The sequence below is a fragment of the Pogona vitticeps genome, chromosome 6 (assembly GCF_051106095.1).
Source record: "Pogona vitticeps strain Pit_001003342236 chromosome 6, PviZW2.1, whole genome shotgun sequence".
Classification (NCBI taxonomy): domain Eukaryota; kingdom Metazoa; phylum Chordata; class Lepidosauria; order Squamata; family Agamidae; genus Pogona; species Pogona vitticeps.
The window spans coordinates 84,919,256-84,942,660 of NC_135788.1; the positions used below are offsets into that span (position 1 = coordinate 84,919,256).

General features: G+C 40.9%; 2 protein-coding genes across 5 annotated transcripts in view; one reads left to right on the forward strand and one right to left on the reverse strand.

Moving 5' to 3' along the window:
* MARCHF10 (membrane associated ring-CH-type finger 10) overlaps positions 1–17,914 on the forward strand; it is a 63,260-nt gene extending 45,346 nt beyond the window's left edge. The window contains exons 11-13 of one of the 3 annotated variants that reach the window (XM_078377744.1): positions 338–371; positions 4,598–4,657; positions 15,598–16,255. In XM_078377744.1, the coding sequence (XP_078233870.1) occupies positions 338–371; positions 4,598–4,629 (66 nt within the window). In that variant the 3' untranslated portion in view covers positions 4,630–4,657; positions 15,598–16,255. Of the gene's footprint in view, positions 1–337; positions 372–4,597; positions 4,658–15,597 lie in introns of all 3 variants that reach the window. The other 2 variants (XM_078377742.1, XM_078377743.1) reach the window with 2 other exon arrangements.
* Positions 17,915–20,057: 2,143 nt separating this feature from the next.
* The window catches only part of MRC2 (mannose receptor C-type 2), a 70,944-nt gene continuing 67,596 nt past the window's right edge, over positions 20,058–23,405 (reverse strand). For both annotated transcript variants that reach the window (XM_073004062.2, XM_073004061.2), the window contains exon 30: positions 20,058–20,975. In XM_073004062.2, the coding sequence (XP_072860163.2) occupies positions 20,755–20,975 (221 nt within the window). In that variant the 3' untranslated portion in view covers positions 20,058–20,754. The remainder of the gene's footprint in view (positions 20,976–23,405) is intronic.

The following is a 23,405-nucleotide window of genomic DNA, read 5'->3' on the forward strand; positions in this document are numbered from 1 at the left end:
ATACTAGCACTTAATAAAATCTCCTTCCAGCAAAGAACTATGTAGAAAGAAAGTAAACATTTTCATATTGCTAATCAGGCAAATAGAAGGTTTGACTTTTTGTAATATCTTCCCATTATTGTGAATAATTCCAGCTTTTTCTGCAGCTCTGTAATTCAACAATAGTATATTTCCTCCATTTGTCTTCAATTTGTAAGTTATTTGTTTGCCCTCATTTTTAGTCCTTTTCCCCCAGACATTCCCAAAAAACATTCTTCCCTGACAAGTTGCAAAATTACAAAACTGCTCACTGTTATTAGGAACAACATGTATTAATCTTTTTCTCCTTTTCCCCTAGCTCTCAAGACAACCTAGAACAGAGGAAAACCAAAGTAGGTCTTATATAGGGTTTCCAGCCACCCCTGCAACACATTTCCTGCTTAATGGTTCTTAGTCATCTTGTGTATTATACCTCACAAAGGCTGAAGTAATTACTGTCTGTCCTTTTTCAATCAAGCTGTTAGAGATCTCTGTTGTCTATCAAATCAGATATTTTAAATAGACTTTTTATGGTGCCATGTATGATTCTGCATCTCACTTCAATTTGCTTTCACAGCCTAGAAATTCACTTTAAAGCTGTGGAAGGGGAACAGTATGATATTCAACTTCTTCCATATGGGGCATTTCTAATATTCCATTATCTAATGTGTGTTTTGAAAATATGCAAGTCAGCAACCAGAAAAATGTTGAAAACTGCATGTTTTCTTAGTGTGAAGTTGATTGTATGGGAACATGAGAGATACATCTGGTGAAGCTCCTAGCTCTGCACTTTATCATTAATTCTGCACTTACCGGTATATGTAACTCTGTGATTTCTTTTGCATGCACCTCTACAAAAAACAAGTAGCAAAGTATATCTTAATGCAACCCTAAGTGCAATAGAGACTAACTTAAGCCCATTGCAGCTACTACAATGTCACCATTTTTATACACAGAGAAGTACTAAAGGCAATTAATTTGCACTTTTAAAGTCATTGAGCAGCAGATCATACAGAAACCCCATCAGTTAATTAACAAATGTAAATATATATATTTAATGGTAATTTTATAGATAGGCAAACTGGGGCAATGTACCTCTGTTCACATGATGACTGTAATTTTGAGTTGATCACAATAGCAGTAATATGGCAAAATAAAAGCAAATGTTTTCTCCATGTAGAGTGTATTGCATTTGGTGATCAACTGCATTTAAAGCCTAATGTAATGTACATTTGAAATTCAAAAGGTTTTCCTTCCCAATTCTTGTGCTTTTTTGGCTGCAAATTATTAGTTCACACATGATTAGTTCACACAGCTAAATGAAACTCCATCTAGGAACCTCCATGTTGGGCAGTTTTGTGGCTCTATAAAGACTAACATGTTTCACATAAATTTTGTGGACTACAGTATCAAGTATATGACATTTTAGAATTCAGCAAGTATAGAAAGAGGGAAAAAATAAATGTTTATTAGGTGCAAGAATTCTAAGATTATGATGGTGATGTGATCTTAAGTGTTTGCAATCACAACGGAATTTACAAAAGAGGTTGTTGGTGATAAACAACATCATGCCTATCACTTCTACTATATTAATTAACAGTTGTAGTGGAAGAGGAAATTGCAATCTTGATTCATGTTTTCTGATAAGGTCTGACTCACCTGAAGTCTCCCTTTGAAATTCTTGCATTAAAGATCAGCAGCTTTTGCATTAGCAGCATTGTGTTTTGGGAGGCTGAAATGTTGTTCTACCAGTTTCTAAATGTCAGATTTCTATTCGTATCTTCTTTTGTAGTGTGTGGAATAGATATGTTTGCCCTATGTAGACATACTGGCATATGATTGCATATATCCCATTGTGACAGGCTGGTAAATTGGTCCAGATGAGTGATGGTAATAGGATTTGTAATAATATTGCTTGAGTCAATATGAGGAACAAGTGAGCTTCTGGGATCATTGCATAGTCTGGTTCCTATGTTAGGTCCAAACTCAAATTGAGTAGTTATCCCATGATGAACTCACAGTATAAATATCAATGGTGAATTGCTTCCAATTAAGAAATTGGTGTTTGTATTTCTTGTCATGCACCAAGTCATAAAATTGATATATATATGACAAGAAATATAAACACAGACTTATTAACTAGCAACAACTTCCCACTGAAAGTTATGCAGATGAACTTAATGCCAGCGGGAATAACTAATAGGATTCTGGCCTATATATATACTGTATATATATTTTAAATGTAGCTTCTTCCTTATGACTTGCTGTTTTAAAGGAGGAAACTGTATGTACTCCTTGCTGACAGGAGGTTCCAAGGTGGGGCCAAAATCTCCTCCTATCTCTAGAAGAGAAGAGGGTAAACCAGCAGGAGATTTTCTACAGTCACAGTATGGTAGTTGTTGCCTGTTACTGCCTTGATCATATATCTTTGCCAAAGTAAAGAAAGTCTGTTTGTTGTTGTTTAGTCGCTAAGTCGTGTCCGACTCTTCGTGGCCCCATGGACCAGAGCACGCCAGGCCCTCCTGTCTTCCAATGCCTCCTGGAGTTTGGTCAAATTCATGTTGGTAGCTTCAGTGACACTGTCCAACCATCTTGTCCTCTGACGTTCCCTTCTCCTCTTGCCTTCATGCTTTCCCAGCATCAGGGTCTTTTCCAGGGAGGCTTCTCATGAGATGGCCAAAGTATTGGAGCCTCAGCTTCAGGACCTGTCCTTCCAGTGAGCACTCAGGGTGGATTTCCTTCAAAATGGATTGGTTTGTTCTCTGCAGTCCAGGGGACTCTCAAGAGTCTCCTCCAGCACCACAGTTCAAAAGCATCAATTCTTCAGCGGTCAGCCTTCTTTATGGTCCAGCTCTCACTTGCATAGATCACTGCTGGAAAAACCATAACTTTGACTATGCAGACCTTTGTCAGCAGGGTGATGTCTCTGCTTTTTAAGATACTGTCTAGGTTTGTCATCGTTTTCCTCCCAAGAAGCAGGCGTCTTTTAATTTCGTGGCTGCTGTCACTATCTGCAGTGATCATGGAGCTCAAGAAAGTAAAATCTGTCACTGCCTCCATATCTTCCCCTTCTATTTGCCAGGAGGTGATGGACCAGTGGCCATGATCTTGGTTTTTTTGATGTTGAGCTTCAGACCATTTTTGCACTCTCCTCTTTCGCCCTCATTAAGAGGTTCTTTAATTCCACCTTACTTTCTGCCATCAGAGTGGTATGATCTGCATATTGGAGGTTGTTGATATTTCTTCTGGCAATCTTAATTCTGGCTTGGGATTCATCCAGTCCAGCCTGTCGCATGATGTATTCTGCATATGTTAAATAAGCAGGGGGACAATATACAGGCTTGTCGTACTCCTTTCCTAATTTTGAACCAATCAATTGTTCCATATCCAGTTCTATGTTGCTTCCTGTCCCACATATAGGTTTCTCAGGAGATAGATAAGGTGGTCAGACAGAGCACCTTATTCTATCTAGAAAGTCTACTAGCTCGAAATTATTTGTACTGATTTCTTACTATATAAGCACTTAGCAGACACTCCAATTGGTGTTTTGTTTGAGCACATCTCAGAAGAGATGAAAGGAGAGAGAGAGAGAGAGAGAGAGAGACTATTTTCACAGCCTTTCTAGAATTAAAGAAAAATGTTTGTAGTTTTCAGATGCCCTTGCCTATCATGGATGCCCACAAGATGAACACTAAAATTTTAGGGTCACCAGTATTAAGTTTTCATGTCTTGCTGATGGGTGAGATGGCTTCTTTTCACATTTCACTTCATAATACCTACCAGACCACTGATGTTGTTTTAAGGCAACAGAAGTAACAAGAGTACTGTTTCATGGGGTGGGACCAACTGAACTCAGCCGTGCCACAAAGATGTCCCGTGGTGGTGGTTAGTGATGCAGTTGCCTTAGGCTGTAACTCTGCTGAAGTGCCAGTCAATATCTAGCCTTGCACAAAGATGTTACCCGTTTTATTGCCAGAACACCTGGACACAAGATTTGTAGATAAAATCATCTTTAAAACAGAGAGTGAGTTGTACAGATCAAACCTGTACTGGACTATTGACAGAATACTGTGGCACTGCTTGTAGAGAGACAAAGAGACCGTCTTTGTGTTCTTTTCACATTTTTATTCTTGTCACTTTGCATGACAATGCATGCTTTATCTGGATATAGTCTGACTACCCTTTGCTTCTATGAAAAATATGATATATGTAGGAGCTGTAACACTTCCATTTTTATAACTTCAGTGCTTGCTGCTATTGCAGTCTTGTATCCAAGAGAGCCTTTCCTCCAGTACTATTACTTCCTTGCTTTCTTCAACATCCCCTGGGGGGAAATTGGATACCAGCATATATGAAACATCATACTTCACTAATGGAAACTCCACTGCTATATTATTTTATTTTTGTAGATCCTGTATATTTATCTGGATGAAGAACAAAACGTCCTATGTAATTTTAACACCTCTGATATTTTCCAGGACAAGGGCTGTGATTCTGTGTCTTTTATTAGATAGAGCAGCTGCAGAGCAAAAAACAAATAATATACCCAAACAGAAGTCCTTTCTGCCCTCCCTTTCAGTTTTATCATGTTTGGAAACACAACATTCATAGAGGAAATCATCACTCACCAGAGTACTGAGTAAGTTATATCTGTGTACTTATAACTGCAATAAGATTCTTTTTTCTTTCTTTTGCCTTCTTCAATTTTCTTACCTGTCTTGTCTGTTGTGTGATATTCTTCTTTGTAATTATCCAGGGGCAGGAAGTTTATATATATGTGTGTTGTGCAGATAATGATGACTCCAAATTTCAAATGCCCAGAAGACACACCAAAACCAGTAATTCTATTGGTAATATTACTGGAGCTCTCTCTTTCTCTCTCCCTCTCAATGTGTGTGTTTGCATGAGAAAGAAAATGTCTCATGACATTAGTAAACACACCTGAATTCAGTTCTTCTATAACCACATTTACGGATTTGTTTCAGGAAATTATATTACTCTGAGATATATATCGATGTGGCTTGAAGCAGCAAAATAAAACCCCAAATCATAACAATAATGTAACTTTGAGAGAAATGTTTTCTCACATTAGCCTGTTTAAAACTAAGATTATGGCCAACACACATACTCTTGAGCCCTTATTTCTTGATCCACAGTTAGCATATGTTGTCATGGAAGTGTGGGCTGTACCATATATTTTACTGGGGGTAAAATACTACAGATACACATTGGTTTTTTCCACTTAAATGGGGCAGGCAATCCTGGACTCTATCTGTATCTCTCTTGACTTCCTCCGCCTAGAACGGATTATTGAATTGTTTTGATACTAAGCAGTTCATCCAGTTGGTGGCTTTTTGCTCACACTCACTGGTTTTGTGCGCTTGAGTAGTATTCCATATTGCTTCAAAAAAGGTATCTGGAAACATTCTAAAGCAAACATTGGAAGTCTTTTCGCTGTTATTTGCCATCAAGTTGCTTCCAATGTATTGAATTAGTAACCTTCAAAATTAATATTTTGTGAACAAACCCTGGCTAGCCCTTGCAAACAAAAGGCTGTGGCTTCCTTTATTAAGTCAACCCTCTCTTATATGATCTTCCTCTTTTCCTGTGCCTTCAACCTTTCCCAGCATTGTTGTCTTTTCCAGTGACTCTTGTCTTCTGGTGATGTGCTGAAAGTAGAATAGTCTCAGTGTAGTCATTTTTCCTTTTAGGGAGAGTTCAAACTTGATTAAACCATAGACAAGAGAAAAGCATCCTTAAAACATGCCACAAAACATGTATTAGTCTTTTAAAAAGCAAAGCTATAAAAGGCTTAAATGATGACAGAACTTTAGTCATTTGGCAGTATTTAAACATTTAAATAAATATTTTGTGGGATCTTAAAAGAAGATTTTAAAAATTAGAGTGCTGCTTTCATAAAATAAATAATCTCTTTGTGAAACAAGTATTTTCACATTGGTGCAATAGCTTGATTACATCAGCCAGAAGGGTACAAAAATGTGTGCAGGCTTTCTATTGTCATCAGGCAAGATGCTACAAAAGCAGGAGGATGCGGGCTGGTTTGATGATGAAGTCATACTGTCTGCATTGTGTTCTGGTATTGAATGAGGAAGAGAGGTTTGGCAGACATTCAAATGAGGCTTTAGCAGGTGATGTAATGGGTTTTAGTTTCACCTGGAGTAACCCCTAAGAACGTTGGTGCAAGAAAGGCAGAAAACTGGTCTTCCTTTTTAGCAAATACAAATTGCCCACTGTAAACTCAGAACAATCTGTGTTCCTTAATCTTGTTAAAGTTTTATACAAAGAAGAAAATGCAAGATTTGTGAAGATATGGAGATAGGTACAGTATAGGAAGCAGGAGGTGGTTGTGGCTATTGCTGTCTGTGAGCTAGTGTGGGGTTTCGTTGCTGAAAATAATGAATCTGAATGAGGAAAAGCCACTGTTTAGACCCTTTGTCTTCCACAAAGGGACACATGTATTCTCTTTAAACACCTGACACAAATTTGAGCTGGTTGCTTTTTCTGGCCTTTGCGTTATTGGTTGATTCCGTGCATGTTTACTCAAAAGAAAATTCTGAGTAATTCAGTGATGCTTCTTTTCTAGCAAATTTGTTTCAAATTGCAGCTTAGCTGGTTTCTTCTAATAGGGTGCTTCCAGGTGAGATTTTTGTTGTGCAATTGCCCTTACATAGAATTTTACAGACAAGGTGTCTGTACAGGATGGTGTTGCTCTCCTCCTGTAACTCTCACATATTTTGCCAGTGCTTGTTCCTATGTTTTTGCCTTGCTCAAAAACAATATGTAAAGGAGAGAAAGATAGAATGCTTGCATAATATCTTTGGCTGCTGGCACTGCTCTGAAATTATCCATAAGCTTTCCAACCCTGTAACATAAACTGTTAGCTTTAGATTGGAACATAGTAATCATATACACATGGGGGTATAAAAATAACAATGAGGGAAAATGACTATGAGATGCAGATGGTGTAGTCTGTAATGATTTTATATCATGCAGGGGCTCTAACCGTTGTATTATTATGGTTGATGGTTGGTTTCCATATTATTTTCCTCATGGAAACAAATATAGAGTGGGCGGCATATAAGTTAAATAAATAAATAAATAAATAAGTACAATCGTAGAGATAGTGATTTTTTTTCCATGTTGGCAGTCTTTTTATTCTCACTCTTGCTAATGTTGCAGTTCTACTGTACCTCTCAATCTTGCCACCTCCTCTGCTTGTAAGGAAGTAGACAGTGCGGAGTGGCAATTGTGGAATGAAAATTCTCTAGCCCTCCTCCTTGGGTAACACTAGCTTTTAGGACAGGACATCTTGTTTGGAATGTATTTCCTGAGGAAGAACTGTGAGGACCACACCAACACATAAGAAGACATGAACCTAAGAAGAGCCCTGCTGGATCAGGCCAAGGGCCCATCTAGTCCAGCTCCCTGTATCTCACAGCGGCCCCACCAGATGCCTCTGGGAGCACACGAGGCAACTAGATACCTGTCTCCTGATACCCCTCCCCTGCATCTGGCATTTTGAGGTACCTTCCTTCTAAGCCTAGAGATTGTACATCCCTATCATGGCTTGTAACCTGCCATGGACTTTCCCTCCAGGAATCTGTCCAATCCCCTTTTCAAGGCATCTAGGCCAGATGCCATCACCACATCCTGTGGCAAGGAGTTCCACAGACTAACAAAATGCTGGGTAAAGAAATATTTTCCATTCTCACTCTCCCAACACTCAATTTGAGTGAATATCCCCTGGTTCTGGTATCATGTGAGAGGGAAAAGAGCTTCCCTCTATCCACTTTATCCATCCCCTGCATAATTTTATTTTTTTAACATTTTATTATTTTTTATGACATACATACCTACAAAGACAAATACAAAAAAGGAACCAAATAACAAACCAGAAATACTTAGAGATCAATGACACAAAGAAACTAACAAAACATACAGGACTAACAAAACATACAGTGGGGAGGCATTTCCCATACCAGCTTAACTATTGTATAAACTTCTGACTACAGAAATAATATATCCATGTGCATCTGCACATGCTATATTCCACATCCCTATTTTATATATCTAATAGAGTGTCTAAACATCCTAACTCTATAAAAAAGGTATTATAAATTCCCTCATCTGCATACCATCCATCTGACTCTCATCATTGTAAGCCTAAGCACTCTTATAGTTCATACATACAGTGGTGCCTCGCATAGCGATCGCTCCGTTTAACGATGAAATCGCATTACGATGGACTAAAGTCCATCGCAAGAGTGATCGCTTTGCGATGGCCCCTATGGGGACAACTCCCTTTGCGATGATCGCGGGGGAGCGCTCCTCCACGATCATGGCAAAGGCCCCGCTGGTCAGCTGTTCCAAAAAAATGGGCTTTGCGCTACTCACGGGGAAGCACTTCCCCGGGAGCAGCGCAAAGGCTCGCTTTTTAGAACAGCTGACCGTCGGGCGTTTGGGCTGCTAGCAGAGAAGCGCTTCTCCGGGAGCAGCCCAAACTCCCGCCCCTCAGCTGTTCCAAAAGACGGCGATTTGGGCTGCTCCAGGAGAAGGGCTTCTGCCGGTGCAGCCCAATCCCCTGCCTTTTGGAACAGCTGAGGGGCGGTGGTTTGAAGCTCAAACGCACGCCCCTCATCTGTTCCAAAAGCCAAGGGATTGGGCTGCACCGGCAGAAGCCCTGGAGCAGCCCAAACCGCCGTCTTTTGGAACAGATGAGGGGCGTGCGTTTGAGCTTCAAACCACCGCCCCTAAGCTGTTCCAAAAGGTGTGGGTTTGGGCTGCTCCAGGAGAAGGGTTTCTGCCAGTGCATCCCAATCCCCTGCCTTTTGGAACAGCTGAGGGGCGGTGGTTTGAAGCTCAAACGCACGCCCCTCATCTGTTCCAAAAGGCAGGGGATTGGGCTGCACCGGCAGAAGCCCTTCTTCTGGAGCAGCCCAAACCGCCGTCTTTTGGAACAGATGAGGGGCGTGCGTTTGAGCTTCAAACCACCGCCCCTAAGCTGTTCCAAAAGGTGTGGGTTTGGGCTGCTCCAGGAGAAGGGCTTCTGCCGGTGCAGCCCAATCCCCTGCCTTTTGGAACAGCTGAGGGGCGGTGGTTTGAAGCCCAGACGCCTGCCCCTCAGCTGTTCCAGGGAGTCCCAGCATGGCTGGGATAGGCGGGCGGTGCGGCTCCCGGTGGCGGCGGGGGCAGGGGGATCTGGATGGCTTCCAGGCAAAGCACTGGAATCCATCCAGACCCCCCCACCCTCCCTGCCCCCGCTGCTGCTTGGAGCTGCCCTGCGCCCGGTTTCCCAGCCATGCTTGGACTCCTGGAGTGGGGAATCAGCTGTTTGGCGGTTCCAAAATGGCAGCCGGACACCTGAAATGGCCCCGCGCAGCATTTTCGCGCCCTGCCCTCGCTTACCGAGGGCGCGAAAATGGCTGCCGCTATGGGGAAACATCGCAGAACGGTGAGTTTTGTGCCCATTAGGAACACAATGGGTTTTCCCGTTCCGTATAGCGATGTTTCCCCATAACAAAGGTTAATCCAGAACGGATTAACCTCGCTATGCGGGGCACCACTGTATTTGATATTCCCATATATGTGCCTCCAAGGAAAACACCTAATATTGTTATTCATCATCGTCTAGTCTCCAAAATTCATATCTGGCCAAATTTGCTTATATATCTTCAATCAATTGATTTCTGTTATTTGTACAGCAAGTAACTTCCTCCTTTCTAGTTTTTATTTATCAACTCCAGTGTCGTGAAACTGGGATTGGCCTTTTAGTCATCATTATACAGAGTATTATACAAAGTATTTTCCAGTTTTAAAATGCCATCTATAATATTTCTCCAAAACATCCTCAAAACAATTAACTAGTTTTCCCCCAATACAGTCAGTGATACGATTTTGGAGTAGGGTAATGTATGGTCCCTGGTCATGAAGTTCTGCCCACAGCTTCGCCCAATTCCCTCTCTTTGCATTTCCTCTTATCAAAACAATCTTGATATACATACTCCCTTCCCCGCCCTCCCTTTCGTCTTTTTTTGGCATCTTTTGGAAAAAAGGAACGTCTCTCTTCTCCTCGCCTGTCTCTGACGACAGCAGCTGCTTCTTAATGGTTCCGTCCTGCTGGAAAGCGACCTCCCTCTCCCGTGTCAGAAGCTGTTCCCCGAGAGTTTGTCTAAGTTCTTTATCTTTGCTGTCGATTTCTCCTTGCTGAGCAGAAGGGGTCATGTCCAGATCTATTCTAATCTGGTCAATTTGCCTCTTAAAATGGTTAATGATGTTCAGTTGGAATTCTTGAAGAAGTTCCTTAAGATAGTACGTCATGAGTTCCGATGGTGATTCTTCCCCTCCTTCCATGGCCGTAGTCATCAACAGGTTAATTGCTCCAATTCCCCAAGTGATTTATGGACTAATCCACACTTAAAGTCTTGCAGTGGTGTGATTAACTGCCTTGTGCCCGATACAGAGTCACTTAGGTTAAGTTGTGTGGAGTTATTTAGAGTTCTAAGAAGCCAGTTTCTCTAGGGGGAGGGTTCAGAAGGGAGAAAGAAGAAAAGCAGTTGGTTTCGTTTCCGCACTGTGGCGTAGGTGGAGAAAACTTTGGTCTTCAAGGCATCAACAAGTTAATGCCGCTTGAGACCTCCTTCTCATCAGGTTACCAATAATAGATTTATACTTATTACTTGCTGTGGTTTAACAGTAGTCCATTTATCTTCATTCTGCAGTCAGATCATAAATCTCAATGCCTCCCCCTCCGAACAGCTAACTCAACATAAATGGCGACTTCACGAGACAGGTCGCATTGCAGGACAGGAACTCTCCCAAAAAACAGACTGCCATCTGCGATTTGGTGGTTCTGAAGCCCCCACTTGCAAACAAGCCCCACTCTCCCGTGGGAACTCACCCCCTCCTTCTCCGGGGGGGTCCTCTGTCTCGGAGTAAACCCAGGAGAATCCAGAGCTCTGGAATTCCCGTTTTCGTTGCTCGTGGCTCCTCCCCTCTCCCCCTGCATAATTTTATACATCTCAATCATGTCCCCCCTCAGGTGTTATTTCTGTAGACTAAAGAGCCCCAAACGCTGTAGCCTTTCCTCATAAGGGAGGTGCCCCAGCCCAGTCGTCATTTTAGTCACTCTTTTCCAATTCCACAATTTATTTTTTGAGGTGCAGTGACCAGAACTGTACGCAATACTCCAGGTGTGGCCTTACCAGCATTTTATATAATGAAACCCCACAAGGGGAAGGTTTTTGAGTAATGTTTGACCAGGTTGAATAGCAGTAGCCTCTGCTAAGAGCACCAGAAAGAACTGGTTAACAGAGCAAAATTATATTACATCTGATGTTTTCTGTTGGTTTTCTCCATTTGCTTTGTTCATTTCATACAGTGAGTTCTAAATTTTTTTCCTCTTACATTAAGTTGTTCTGTAAAAACAGTTCCCGCTGCCCCAAGCATTTATATCTCTGCATCCCTGTATTTGAAGAAGCAGAGAAATTCCCTTAAGGGAAAGAAGAAGAAAAAACCCCACTAAGTTTAAAGCAAAAAAATGGTGGTTGAAGCTCTATTCACAAAGGCAAAACAATTCAGACCACAGATCATCCCCTCCCCCAATCTTCATTCAAAGCATGAGCACACTGGCGTACTCTTTTTGTACCGTAATTTATACTCCAAGTGAGCTCCTTTTTTATTCCTGAAAGGAAAAATAGAAATAAAAACCTCTGATTAGATATGGCTTGGCCTTTTAAACACAACATGACTTCATTCCCCTATAAATATTCTTGTTCAGCTGATCCAGTCAGGACTGTAATTGTGGATAAGACTGGGATGCAAAATGTCCCTTTGTAGATGCTGACATTATCAAAGCCTTTGTTTTATTCCAGCTCTTCAACACCAGTAGTATCTGCTGTTTAAAAAGTGAGATGGCTTGTGAGTTTATGTGGCATATATCCGGAGTGGAAATGAAGGTCCAAAAAAGATGGATTAGTGTGCTCATGTTTTGAGCAAGAATGGAGATGGACTTTTATATAAATTTCCTTGCTTTTAAGGGCATCAACTATAAATTGTGCTTAAACCAAGTATCCTTTCTACTTTGGAAATACAATGATAGAGTGACATTCATATGGCTGGCAGGCAGGCAGGCAAGGTAGGCATGCATGCATCATTTTTGGTAATATTTGTCTTTTGCTCATACAATTGGAAAATGATAACGAGCATTCACAAAAAGCTAGAATTGGTGGGAACAGAGCAATTCTTGTTTTGGTTTCTTAAGCAAGAAATGTAACCACTGTCTTGACAGTTGCCACCAAACAAATGGAACTCAGTTTCCTGATAGGTTTTAATTCTCATATGTTTCAATAACTAGAGCCCTGTTTAAAAGTCCTCTGTTGAATATTGGCATTATTCAGGTGAACACTGGAACATTAGGGGATGTCAGAACATTTCAGAACGTTGCCATTTTTGATGTCAGCATTGATATGTTCATTCTCTTGCATCAGGACTGTAGTGTATATCACTTCAGGAGATGTGCAAGTGAATGAAACTACCTCTGGCTTTATTATGTCTTGTAACAGTGCTGGGATGCTTAAGCAGATATAGTGATAAAGGTCTTATATCTGTTTGTTACAGGGTCTAGTCCGGAGGTCTTGAAGGTGGGTGGTTCCTCTATTAGCGGTTTGGGTGATTCCCTCTCCTTTGGGGGGATGACCCTTGCCGCAAAGAGCGAAGTCTGCAGCTTGGGGATACATCTGCACCCGGCACTAACAACGGAAACCCAGGTGGTGTCCGTGGCCCGCTCCGCCTACTTCCATCTATGGCAGATTGCTCAGCTGCTACCATATCTTGATGGGGGAGCCCTCACTACTCTAGTCCATGCGCTCGTAATCTTGAAGTTAGACCACTGTAATGCTCTCTACGTGGGGCTGCCTTAGAGATTGATGTGGAAACTTCAAATGATTCAGAATGTGACAACCAGGCTCCTTAGTGGGGCGAGGAAATGTCAGCATATCTCCCCCACTCTGGCTGCTCTGCATTGGCTGCCCATTCGTTTCTGCATTGACTTCAAAGTGCTAATGATAACGTATAAAGCCCTAAACAGTTTGGGACCTCAATACTTGGCAGAGCATCTTCTCCCACCTAGTTCTGCCCGAATCACCCGACAAAGCCAGCAGGGATGGCTGAGGGGCCTAACACCTCGGCTATGGAACAGCCTCCCAACAGAAATTCATCTTGCACCCTCGCTGGGTGTTTTTAAAAGCCATATAAAAACTTGGCTTTTTAGGCAGGCCTTCCCTCCAGTCAATTAATCTGATCTTTACTTTTTCTTTTTAATCACTCCATCTTGGCAAGGATTTATATAACTGTTAAAAATTTTAAGTTTTAAATATTTTTAGGATGTTGTTTCTGCTATGTTTTTATTATGTATGTAAGCCGCCCTGAGTAGACTCTGTTTAGGGGGGGGCGGGGTAAAAATCCAATAAAAGTAAAAGTAAAGTAAAAAGTGCCTATGCCACTGTTTTGTGGCCCATTGCTGATGAGTAGCTGTTTTGTATTCGAAGAATATCTGCAAGCATGTACAAGTGTACCACTCAAGAAACGCCATTGTTTATAACTCTTCTCTGTACCTACATGTATGCATGGACATACAAGCATTTGAAACCAATACACAAAAGCTTATACCATTATAAATGTGTTAGTCTTTTAAGGTGCCACAGCTCCTCCTCAAGGTTCCCAATAAAGCTGTTCCTCAAGGTTCCTAGATAGAGTTGACAATTGAATCAACAGCCCTTTCAACCTTAGCTGAATTGTGAAGAGATGTTCTTCTTTAGTAATGTATTAACTGTGCTCCATAGTTGATACTCATGGTTTTCAGAAACCCCTCAAATGAAAAAGGCAGGTTGACCCCATGCCTAAGTCAATCAGTAATTTAGTTTTGAGAAAAGGTAATATCCTATACCAGACAGTGATACGGTGCATTTCACTAACATATGCAACATACTTTCCCTCTCCCTCCTCTTGCTTTTCAACTTTGTCATACATCTAGGACTGAGAGCTTCTGAGTTACAACTTCCAGGTTCTTTTTGCAGAAAGCCTGAAACACAGTTCTGTGCCACACAACGCACTGGAAAGGGAACAAAAGCTGGTCGTCTAAACATCAGTTCATGCCTGGCCTGTTGTACTTTCCTGTATATAGCTAGTGCCCTTCAGCAGTACCATACAGCTTTTATTACCTGCAGCAGGACTATGTTTGAAGATAATAGGATTTCACAAGAGGCAGAACAAGAAAAGACCAGACTAGTCTCAATGAATGGGTATTTAAGAAGTCAAGTTTTATGTTTGCCTAGAGGCCAAAATTTCTCTCGCTTCTAACTGCAAATAAATGATGGGGCTAGGAAGGAGGAAGATAAATGTTCTCCATATATACCAAGAGGAACATCTCTTTTTTATCTTGCTTTTTAACACTGAACCTAGTTAGCATTTACGATATATTCTGAGGCTGAGCTTCAAACATGTTTTATAATTTTCTTGATTCCAGCAATTAATCACCTTTACTGGGCATAGAAATATTTTCATTATGTTGGCTTGCAGCTTAAAAATATGGCTACATAGTGTCAATAAATGAAGCTGAAAGATAAAACATTTGCTTTTACAAGAAAAAAAATTCTTTTTGTGGAAATATAATAATTGCATGATGTCAAGTCATTTCCCATTTATGGCCACGCCTTACAGGTTTTTCTAGTTAGAGAATTCTCAAAAGTAGTTTACCCTTCTCTTCTTCTGGTGTCACTTCCGGGACTATGCAGCTTGCCCATGGCTGCACAGGTCTGCTGGTCTCTCAGGAGCACAGTGAGAAACTGAAATTCAAATTTCTGCTCCATAGCCAGATATATAAACTACTAAATTCCTTCAGCCAGCTATGTGGAAATAAAGCTAAATATAATTTGAAAGTATATTTGTGGATTTGTGGTCATCATGCAAATTTTTTCTACCATGCTACATATTTTATTCTTTAGTTTAGAATGTACCACATCTTCCACCAAAATATGTTTTTTCTCCAAGGATGAGCAGCAATTCTGCCAATTACCCAACTGGTTTTAATATGTGGATCAAAACCACCTTATCCTAAGCAGTGAATATTCATTTAAGGCACCACACTAGAAAAAAAAATCCAAATGCCATTTGTTTGTTTGTTTTTTATTAGATTTCTATCCCGCCCTTTTAGACAAAGTCTACTTGGGGCGGGTATAGCAATCATAGTCTTTTCTAATGCATCGTACCTACAACCTTGTGATAGCTGTGTGACACTGTAGGAAAAGGTTAACTAAATCTGGCCATTCTGAACTCCTTGGAATGCCTAACCTTTTGATTTTTCTGGCACCTTGATTTTATGAAATATGCTAGAATCAACCCAGGGGGTGGGGGGGGGGAAGACAAGAAATAAATTCTGGAATTTATAATGACCATTTGAGCCTTTACTGCTTTTTTGAACAATATTTTACTGTATGTGTTTAAGAGTGATGCTGTTTCATGAAGAGAAGTATTCTAAGTGATTTATTTCCTTCATTTTCACAGATTCAACCAATTCTGGCAACACTGGCTAAGAACTGTCAAGAGGGCTCCAAAGAAGAGAACTGTTTTTGGCAATCTGACAAAGAACCGTTTTCTACATTCTTCCACTTTAACCCTCTTTCTTCTCCCCAGGCCATAATGAGTATGTACAGCATATTCAGTGTCACCATTTAAATCCAAAGCCTTCTAAGGGTCTGGGGCTGATATGGTTGTTTGTCTGGTTTGGTTCTTCTGTTGTTTTTAAATTACAATACTGCTTAACAAACTTTTTGAAACAACATGGCTTATTAACCGCAACGTGCAGAGTGTAAATGCTTAATCTCTCTTACTGACCGGCTTCTGGCTACTTAATCAAAATGTAAATGATGTCCTGGCTTTGTATTTGTACATTACTGACCTTTGGCAGTTATTTGAAATGGCATATTAGATATCCACTTTTCTTCCACAATTGATCTTCCCCTTTTACAGATTTGCACTTCGGAGCAAGTGGTGAGGGGCCTTAATGATCAAGAAGCATTTTGTTCATTATGTTAAATTGTATACTGAGTATTGACAAAGGACATTCTGTAGTACACAGATGTAAATATATTGATGTACTGTTGTAAGATTACCTTTATAACATTACTTCTCTATAAATGGCACAAATGCTGCAGCAAAAATACTATTGGGTTTGCTTTTCACATACCTCTTCCTTTTAAAAAATGAGTATGCTGTAATTGATGAAATTATGTTAATAACAGTATTATAGTTACTGCTTAGGTTACATAATAGTGAAGATCAGTCAGGGTATCCATCTTCTATGAGAGCTTTTGGTATATAAGTTTTTACCATTTATTCTAAGGAGAGTCTAAACGAATTTATCCCTGCTCCTACTTTATTATTCATCTGATGTTGAGTGCCATTTCTCTGGGCAGGGACTGTCTTAGTCTTATGTTGTGTATATCACCACACTGGTGATTGCACATTAACGTTAAATAGCAAGTGCAGCTCAAAGAAGCCAGCCGCCACCACCACTCGAAAAGCTATGGCACTGAAAGCTGGTTTTTGGCCATTTTCATTAACTCTGCAGTGGTAATTTGAAAGACAGTGTGGATATACAGTACTGTTTATACTGCATTTATTACTGTCAACTGTGAAAAGCTAGAGAAAGATTTAGAAAATGTTATATAGCTCATGCTTGAGAATAGTTGATTTGTACACGGAGAAGGGCAATTTTGAAGCTGTGAACTGCTTCAAAGTGATGCAATTACTTTCCCAAATAAGGTTCCGGAGAATTCTAGAGCTCCCATATACTTCTGACAAGTCTCTTGTAACACACACCTTCAAGTTTATTAAAATTGTATGTGTGTGTTCTTAAGGAAGAAAATTCCTTTCTAGATTAATAGTAAACAGTGAAGACCTTCACTCTCCAAAAGTGTATTCTGAAGTATAGTCCAGAAAACAGCTTTTCTCAATCTCTGTGGAATAATAACATGTTGACAGTGCAAACAGAGTTAAGTTCAATTTCCTGTTCTTGATTATAGAGATCTCACTCTCTTCTTGTCTCCAGATATGCTAATTAGAGTTGGAACATTTAGAATTTCTCATGTTATTGCAACTCAGTGGCTTATAATGGTATTTAAATTCCTATTTTGATTTAGTGCTCCAGGATTATCTTTCCTGACTTAATTCTTGTGAGTCAGATGAAGCAAGCATGGCTGCAGGACACCCGAGCTTAATCCAGCCTCATAAAGGAAATTCTAGTGTATTTGCTCACCTATATAAATTACTCAACTTGATCTAAGTGGTGGGTTGGGTTATCTATGTGGTTCAAAGGAAGCATTGTTAGATGTCTCAGTCAAGGATTGACTGGTAGGCTAGAAAAACACCTATGATCACAGCTGGTTGGGAGAAAATTCAGTTGCAAAATTCATCTAAGTCCAGAAAGAGATGCTAAGTAGTTTTTCCACAATTTGCATTGTTTTACATATTGTCTAACTCAAAAGCCTGCAAGATCTGTGGTTTTGAAATGCATTTGAAGTTCAAGCATACCCTTGAGTATTAAATACTCAAGTTTACCAAAAGTTGCATATTTCCAACATCAGTCAATATGAAGAGCTGCAGTTTGATAGTAAATTCTGAGAAAACAAAAAGGGGCAACTTTGTTTTGACTTCTTATGACCATTGAAAACAGTGGGGAAAGAATCAGAATCTGATTTTGCTGAGAATTGATGGGAAGTGAAGCTTTATTTAAAAGATGTAAAAAGCTTATTTTTTTAAAAAAAAAAGCATTTGTAACTTATTTTATGTTGCCAGTTTCTTTTCCCGTCCCCCTTCACATTCTTCATACTGGTGATAGGAAATATTTGAAACATTTTCCAGTAATTCCAAGCAAACAATTACATGATAAAGGTGCCTATTTCTCCCCCCCCCTTTATTCACTGAGAATTGTCTAGTTGTGTTTAGTTTACCTAGAAAGCCAAAGAGAAGTAGAAGAGGTAAATAAAATTGCACAAGCTACCAAGGGGTGACTATGGTGTTGTCATTATTGATAAAGCAACTGAGGGAACAATTGTAGTCTGTACAGCTGGGAGAACGAAGAGGCTGGTAATTTACAGCCTTCCATCCTTTCAACTCTGCTGTTGCATTTAATTCCTGAACATCCTTTGGCCACCCTGCCTACCTTTTTGGCAGGAGATGTTTCCACAAAAGTTCCCCAATCAAAATGTTGAAGGAGTACTTTTACAGTACACCAGCATCTTTGGGTATGAATTTTTAATTTCAGAGAATATCCATTTTAATGAACATTTGTGTTTAGTTTGCATGCCATTTCCATAACTTTTTCACATGAGAGTCATCCCCCCCCCCCCGAGAGGGTTACAAAGAATGAGTGCTCTGTTTCTAAATGAGCAACCACTCCAGCTTAAGTCTTACAACGTATGCCTTTACACTTAAACATGTGAAAGTTCCTGGTAGCTCCTCATTGGTGAGGTGAAGACACACCGCATAGTTTCAAAGGCATTTTTCCCCTTTATCCACCTTCTCACAGAGCTGTAGTATGGAAAGGAATCCAGGGCTAAGGGTTCGTTCAAACTGGAAGGAGCAAAATTAGTAGGTGAGCAAATGAGCCATAATTTAGTGTGCATGAAGATACTGGTCTGAGTCAAATAGCATATATAAAAAACAAGCAGCAGTCACAAAGAAGCAGCAAAGGAACCGGGAAACTTAAGATTGTCTGAAATTCTTATGGACTAGCATGTCATTTTTCAGGCACCTAAACATTAATGCACAAAAGTAAACATATTATAAACACTTAATATCCAGCTTAAGTGAAAATCACCAGATTTTTTTTTCTTACACAGTAATTCCCATAACTATTTGAGTAGCAAAAAAAACAGCTATTCCTTCTCTATTTCATTGTCAGAGCTGCCACTCAAAGTTAGATGAACCAAAGGAGGTTATCTTTGTTGCACCTTTCTTATACAAAAGGATGCTGTGCTTGGCTGGCAATCTCTCCCTGGCTCTTAGCACTGAGTGTGCAAACCTATGTTGCCCAGCAAAATGGTATGCTATTCTGTAAGAGTTTAATGTCTTACTGCATTTCTTCAAAAAGTTACAGGCAGAATATATATTGGAGAGGGGGGTGGTTCTGGAACATGCCCAACCTCTGGACTTTACTGCATCTATTCACAGACACAAAATACCTCCCAAAAGGAGGACAACTTTGATATTATGTACAGTGAAAGTTACCAGAAAACATATTACCTACATCTCTCAGCCAGCAAGGGAATAACAAACAAAATGAAAATTAAGGAAAGCACCAATATACCAGTTTTCCAACGCAGACATACAAATGTTCTGAGGGCCTTTCTGCAATGTGTTTCTGGGCACCAAATGTGTATTTATTTCCCTTTTCTTGTGGACTGTATCTTTCAGGACAATGCTGCTGCTGCAAACATAATGCATTCTTTTAAATGCATAAACCACATCATTTTGTTCCTAGAAGAGGCTAGAGGACAACCCTCAAGTACCAAGAGCTCATTATCACTGTTCCTGTGACTACTTGGAATGTAGCTATGGTACTGTTTGTTTTGTAATAAGGAGTGACACAACTATATACAGTGGTGCCTCGCAAGACGATTTTTATTCGTTCTGCGAAAATTGCCATCTTGTGAAAAAATCATCTTGCGAGGTTCCCTATACATCGGTCTATAGAAAAAAAGTCTTGTGAAGCATCGGTCCCAAAAACAAAGTCTTGTGAAGCACGGTCATAGAAAAAAGCATCTTGTGAGGCACCATAGTGATCGCAAAACCAATCGTCTTGCGGATTTTTTGTCCCGCGAGGCAATCATCTAGCGAGGCACCACTGTACAATACTCTAGCCACTTTGTGAACGTCCCCTCCCCCTGTTATCTGAAGAGCAGTAGTTAGTGATGGTTAAATCTTTGGAGACTGTGTTGCTTCATACAAGATTTGCAAGAAACTCCCCATTTAGTCAGATTTATTATAAAAAAGAGACAAACACCTCTATTCCAATCTTCCCTGCCCACAAACACATGCCTATTATCTGTTTCTGTCCTTGAAATGTCACTTACAGCTATGGAAGTGCTTATGAAACCACTTCCATCTTTTTGCAGAAAGGCCCTCGGTGGCCACAGAGTTGAACAGCAGAATTGGTTGCTATGGTACTGGCATGACTGGAGAAGTAAATGTTCTTCAGGTATCTCAGCACCAGAGGAGTAAGGTTGAAGTACCATACACAGAAATTCAAGGCCCTTTCACTCTTTTTAATAATCCACACAGCTCCAAGAAGAAATGCAGTGTAACAAAGACATGTTGTTGCCAAGAAAGCAGTGAGAAAATTCTGCAAGGCCCTTCCCTATGTTGCTGTTACAAGCAGGAAGAAGCAATGCTTTGCACTTTCAGCTTCTAAGGAGATGTGGATACTGATGTGTTGGTACCCCCCCAAAACCCAGAGAATAGCAAATGAGATTATCTCCTTTCTCCACATCTCCTTAGTGGTTCTGTATCCTCTCCCCCCCCCCAATGCAATGATTCAGCTGTTGCCCTCTGCTGTCCTCAGGGGCTTGCTTTTGAGATAGCACATATGATGGGTACTCATGACCCGCCCTTCCCTGATCACCCTCCCCACCCCACCCCCAATGATTGCCAGTTCCACCATTAGTCTTGCTGTTCATTCAGCTCCATATCAGACACCAGGATGTTCTTCTCAGCAGTTTCACTTGGGCTGGAGTTGGTGCGGCTGTAACGGGCACTCTCAAATGTCCCTCGCTCTGAGCTCCAACGGCGTTTGTAGAGATAGATGGCAATTGCTACCAATGCACATAGTGCTAAGGAGGAGAGGATGACAACAGCAATGGCCTTCGTGTTCTCCGTGAAAGCTGCAGAAGAAGAGGAAGGATCAGGAGGAAAAGCTGCCATTGTGAAGGATAAAGTTCACAGAAGAGCGAGTGAGATCTGTTTGTGTATGAAATTAGCAGGACTATCTACACAGTATGGAAAGAAGTGTGGGGACTTATGAGACACAGAAGTGAGAAAACTCCTAAAATACAGGTTTTAAAAGGAGCAAGTTTCACTGAGGTGAGGAGACCTTATTGCCACCAAGGCAACATTTACATTGTCTTATGCTAAAAATATGTACACTATGTACACACAAAAAGAAAAAAAGCAAATTCTGTATCTGACACATACTCAGATGAGCTATGCTCAGTTTCCAAATTAATTCTTCATCACTATCTGAGATAAATTATGAAATATGGCTGGACTAGTCGCAACTAGCTGGCTGGATAGCTTGTTGGTTTAGGTTATCTGCTGCCAGAAGCTGGGAGTTTGATTCTCCACTGTGCTTCCTGTGAGCAGAGCCAGCCTGTGTGGTCTTGAGTAAGTTGCGCAATCCCAGGGTGCTCCCAGAAGAAGAGAGTGGGAAAAGGCTCCTGTGTATTCTCTATCAAGAAAACCCTGGAAAGGGCAGCCATAAGTCAGAGCTAACTTTACAGCATGAAAAAGATTCCCAGTGTTATGTAGTGGATCAAGTGACATACTAGGACTCTGAAGACTAGAGGTTGAACCCTGCTCAGCCATGGAAGTTCACTGGGGGAAAGTAACTGGTAAAACCATTCCTTAAATATCTCACTTACCTTAAAAACCCTATTAGGATTGCTATAATTCAGCATCAACGTGACGGCACAGAACAACAGCTGCAACTGGTTGCTACCAGAAGCTCTTCTTGTCTGACTGTCCTAACAGTTCAGTAGCATCTGATAATCTATTTCAAGTTTTATTTTTGTGCCCATATGCATCTAGTAACTCAGAGACGGGGTTATATATATGAAGACTCACAGAATACTGAATTCTGTTCAAGACACCAGATTTTATGCATTTGAGCTACAATATGCAGCAGGAATGGGTGATCTCTGTAGGGCTGTGGACCATTCTTCCGATTTGTCAGCAGTCTAAGAATTAGGGCTACAGGGAAGGCCCATTTGCATATTTCATTTCATTTCATTTCATTTTTTAAATAGTTTAAAATGCACTGGACATTTGCTGTCAGTTTACCACAGTGGGTTTCTTTTAACTGAAAAAATGGGCATTAAAATGTTTTTAAGGAGGCTTTTCTAGTTTTTTTAATAAGAAAGTTTTTAAAAAACTGAAAAAGGCCTCTAAGGCACTTTTAAAAAAATCCGTATGCTGCAGGGCCTAAAAATATGGCAAAATTGTCCACCATCACCCTGGTACAAGGAGGCAGTTATAACTCCCCAGACAAACAAATTCTGGGGATATGGGTGGCCAGGGGGCTACAGCGTTGCCAGAGGGTGCTTATGGTCCTCGTGGGCCACATATTGCCCACCCCTGCTTTGTAGCTTCTGCCCCTACTTCCATTTGCTTGTAAAGTTGCCCCCCCCATTCCAACGTTACAAGCAAAAAGATAAACAGCTGCAGGAGGCAGCCAAAAGCCTCACCTTTTGCTAATTTTTATTTATTTATTTATTATTTATATCCTGCCTATCTGGTCGGTTAAGACCACTCTAGGCGGCTAATGGTCTCAGCAGGCTGTCCCTCCATTAGCAAATGATGCTCTGCAGGTGCTTTTCCGACAGGATATCAAGTTGCTTGATTACAAGCACAATCCCCTTGTTGGCAAGGGCCAACAGAGTATAAATTTGCTACCCATGCAGTTGCCAGCTGGGACCCTTCAGTCTGTATCAGTACCCTCTCTCATTGACTGCCCTACTCCAGGGCTGCAACTATACACAATGGGGGAAACTGCCCGGAAAGCAAAACAACTTTCATCACTTCACATGATACAAGTCTTACTGCAGTTTAAAACAATGCCCAACATGCACTATTTTGAAATGCATTCGGGTTCCCCCATAGTCAGCCAGGCTTGTTGTCTAGTGGGCAGTTTGGTGGCAGTAGCCCGTAGTGTGTTAGCAGCAGTCCTGTTGGTGGTGTCTTCACTGGCCAGTGCGACACACTCCATAGCTGCTGCCACCATCTAGCAGTCCTCTGAGCAGGAGAGCTCCTCTAGAGGGCGGATGGATGATGCTGGTGGTGGTGGTGGTGGTGACATCCCCAATGGCTAAGGAGACACACACACACCCTTGCTGCCATTGCTGATGCCAACATATTCCTTGGTTGTCTACAACCAAATCATGTGGAATACTCATAAAATAGATGTGTGTTTCAAGCAGTTTCATTCCAGTTTGCAGATAACATGCAGTAAAAAGCTGGTTGCAGACATGTAGTTCCTGATAAGGCTGAGGCATTTTCCTCATATCAGACTGTTGGGGGGGGGGAGTAGCTGATAGTAG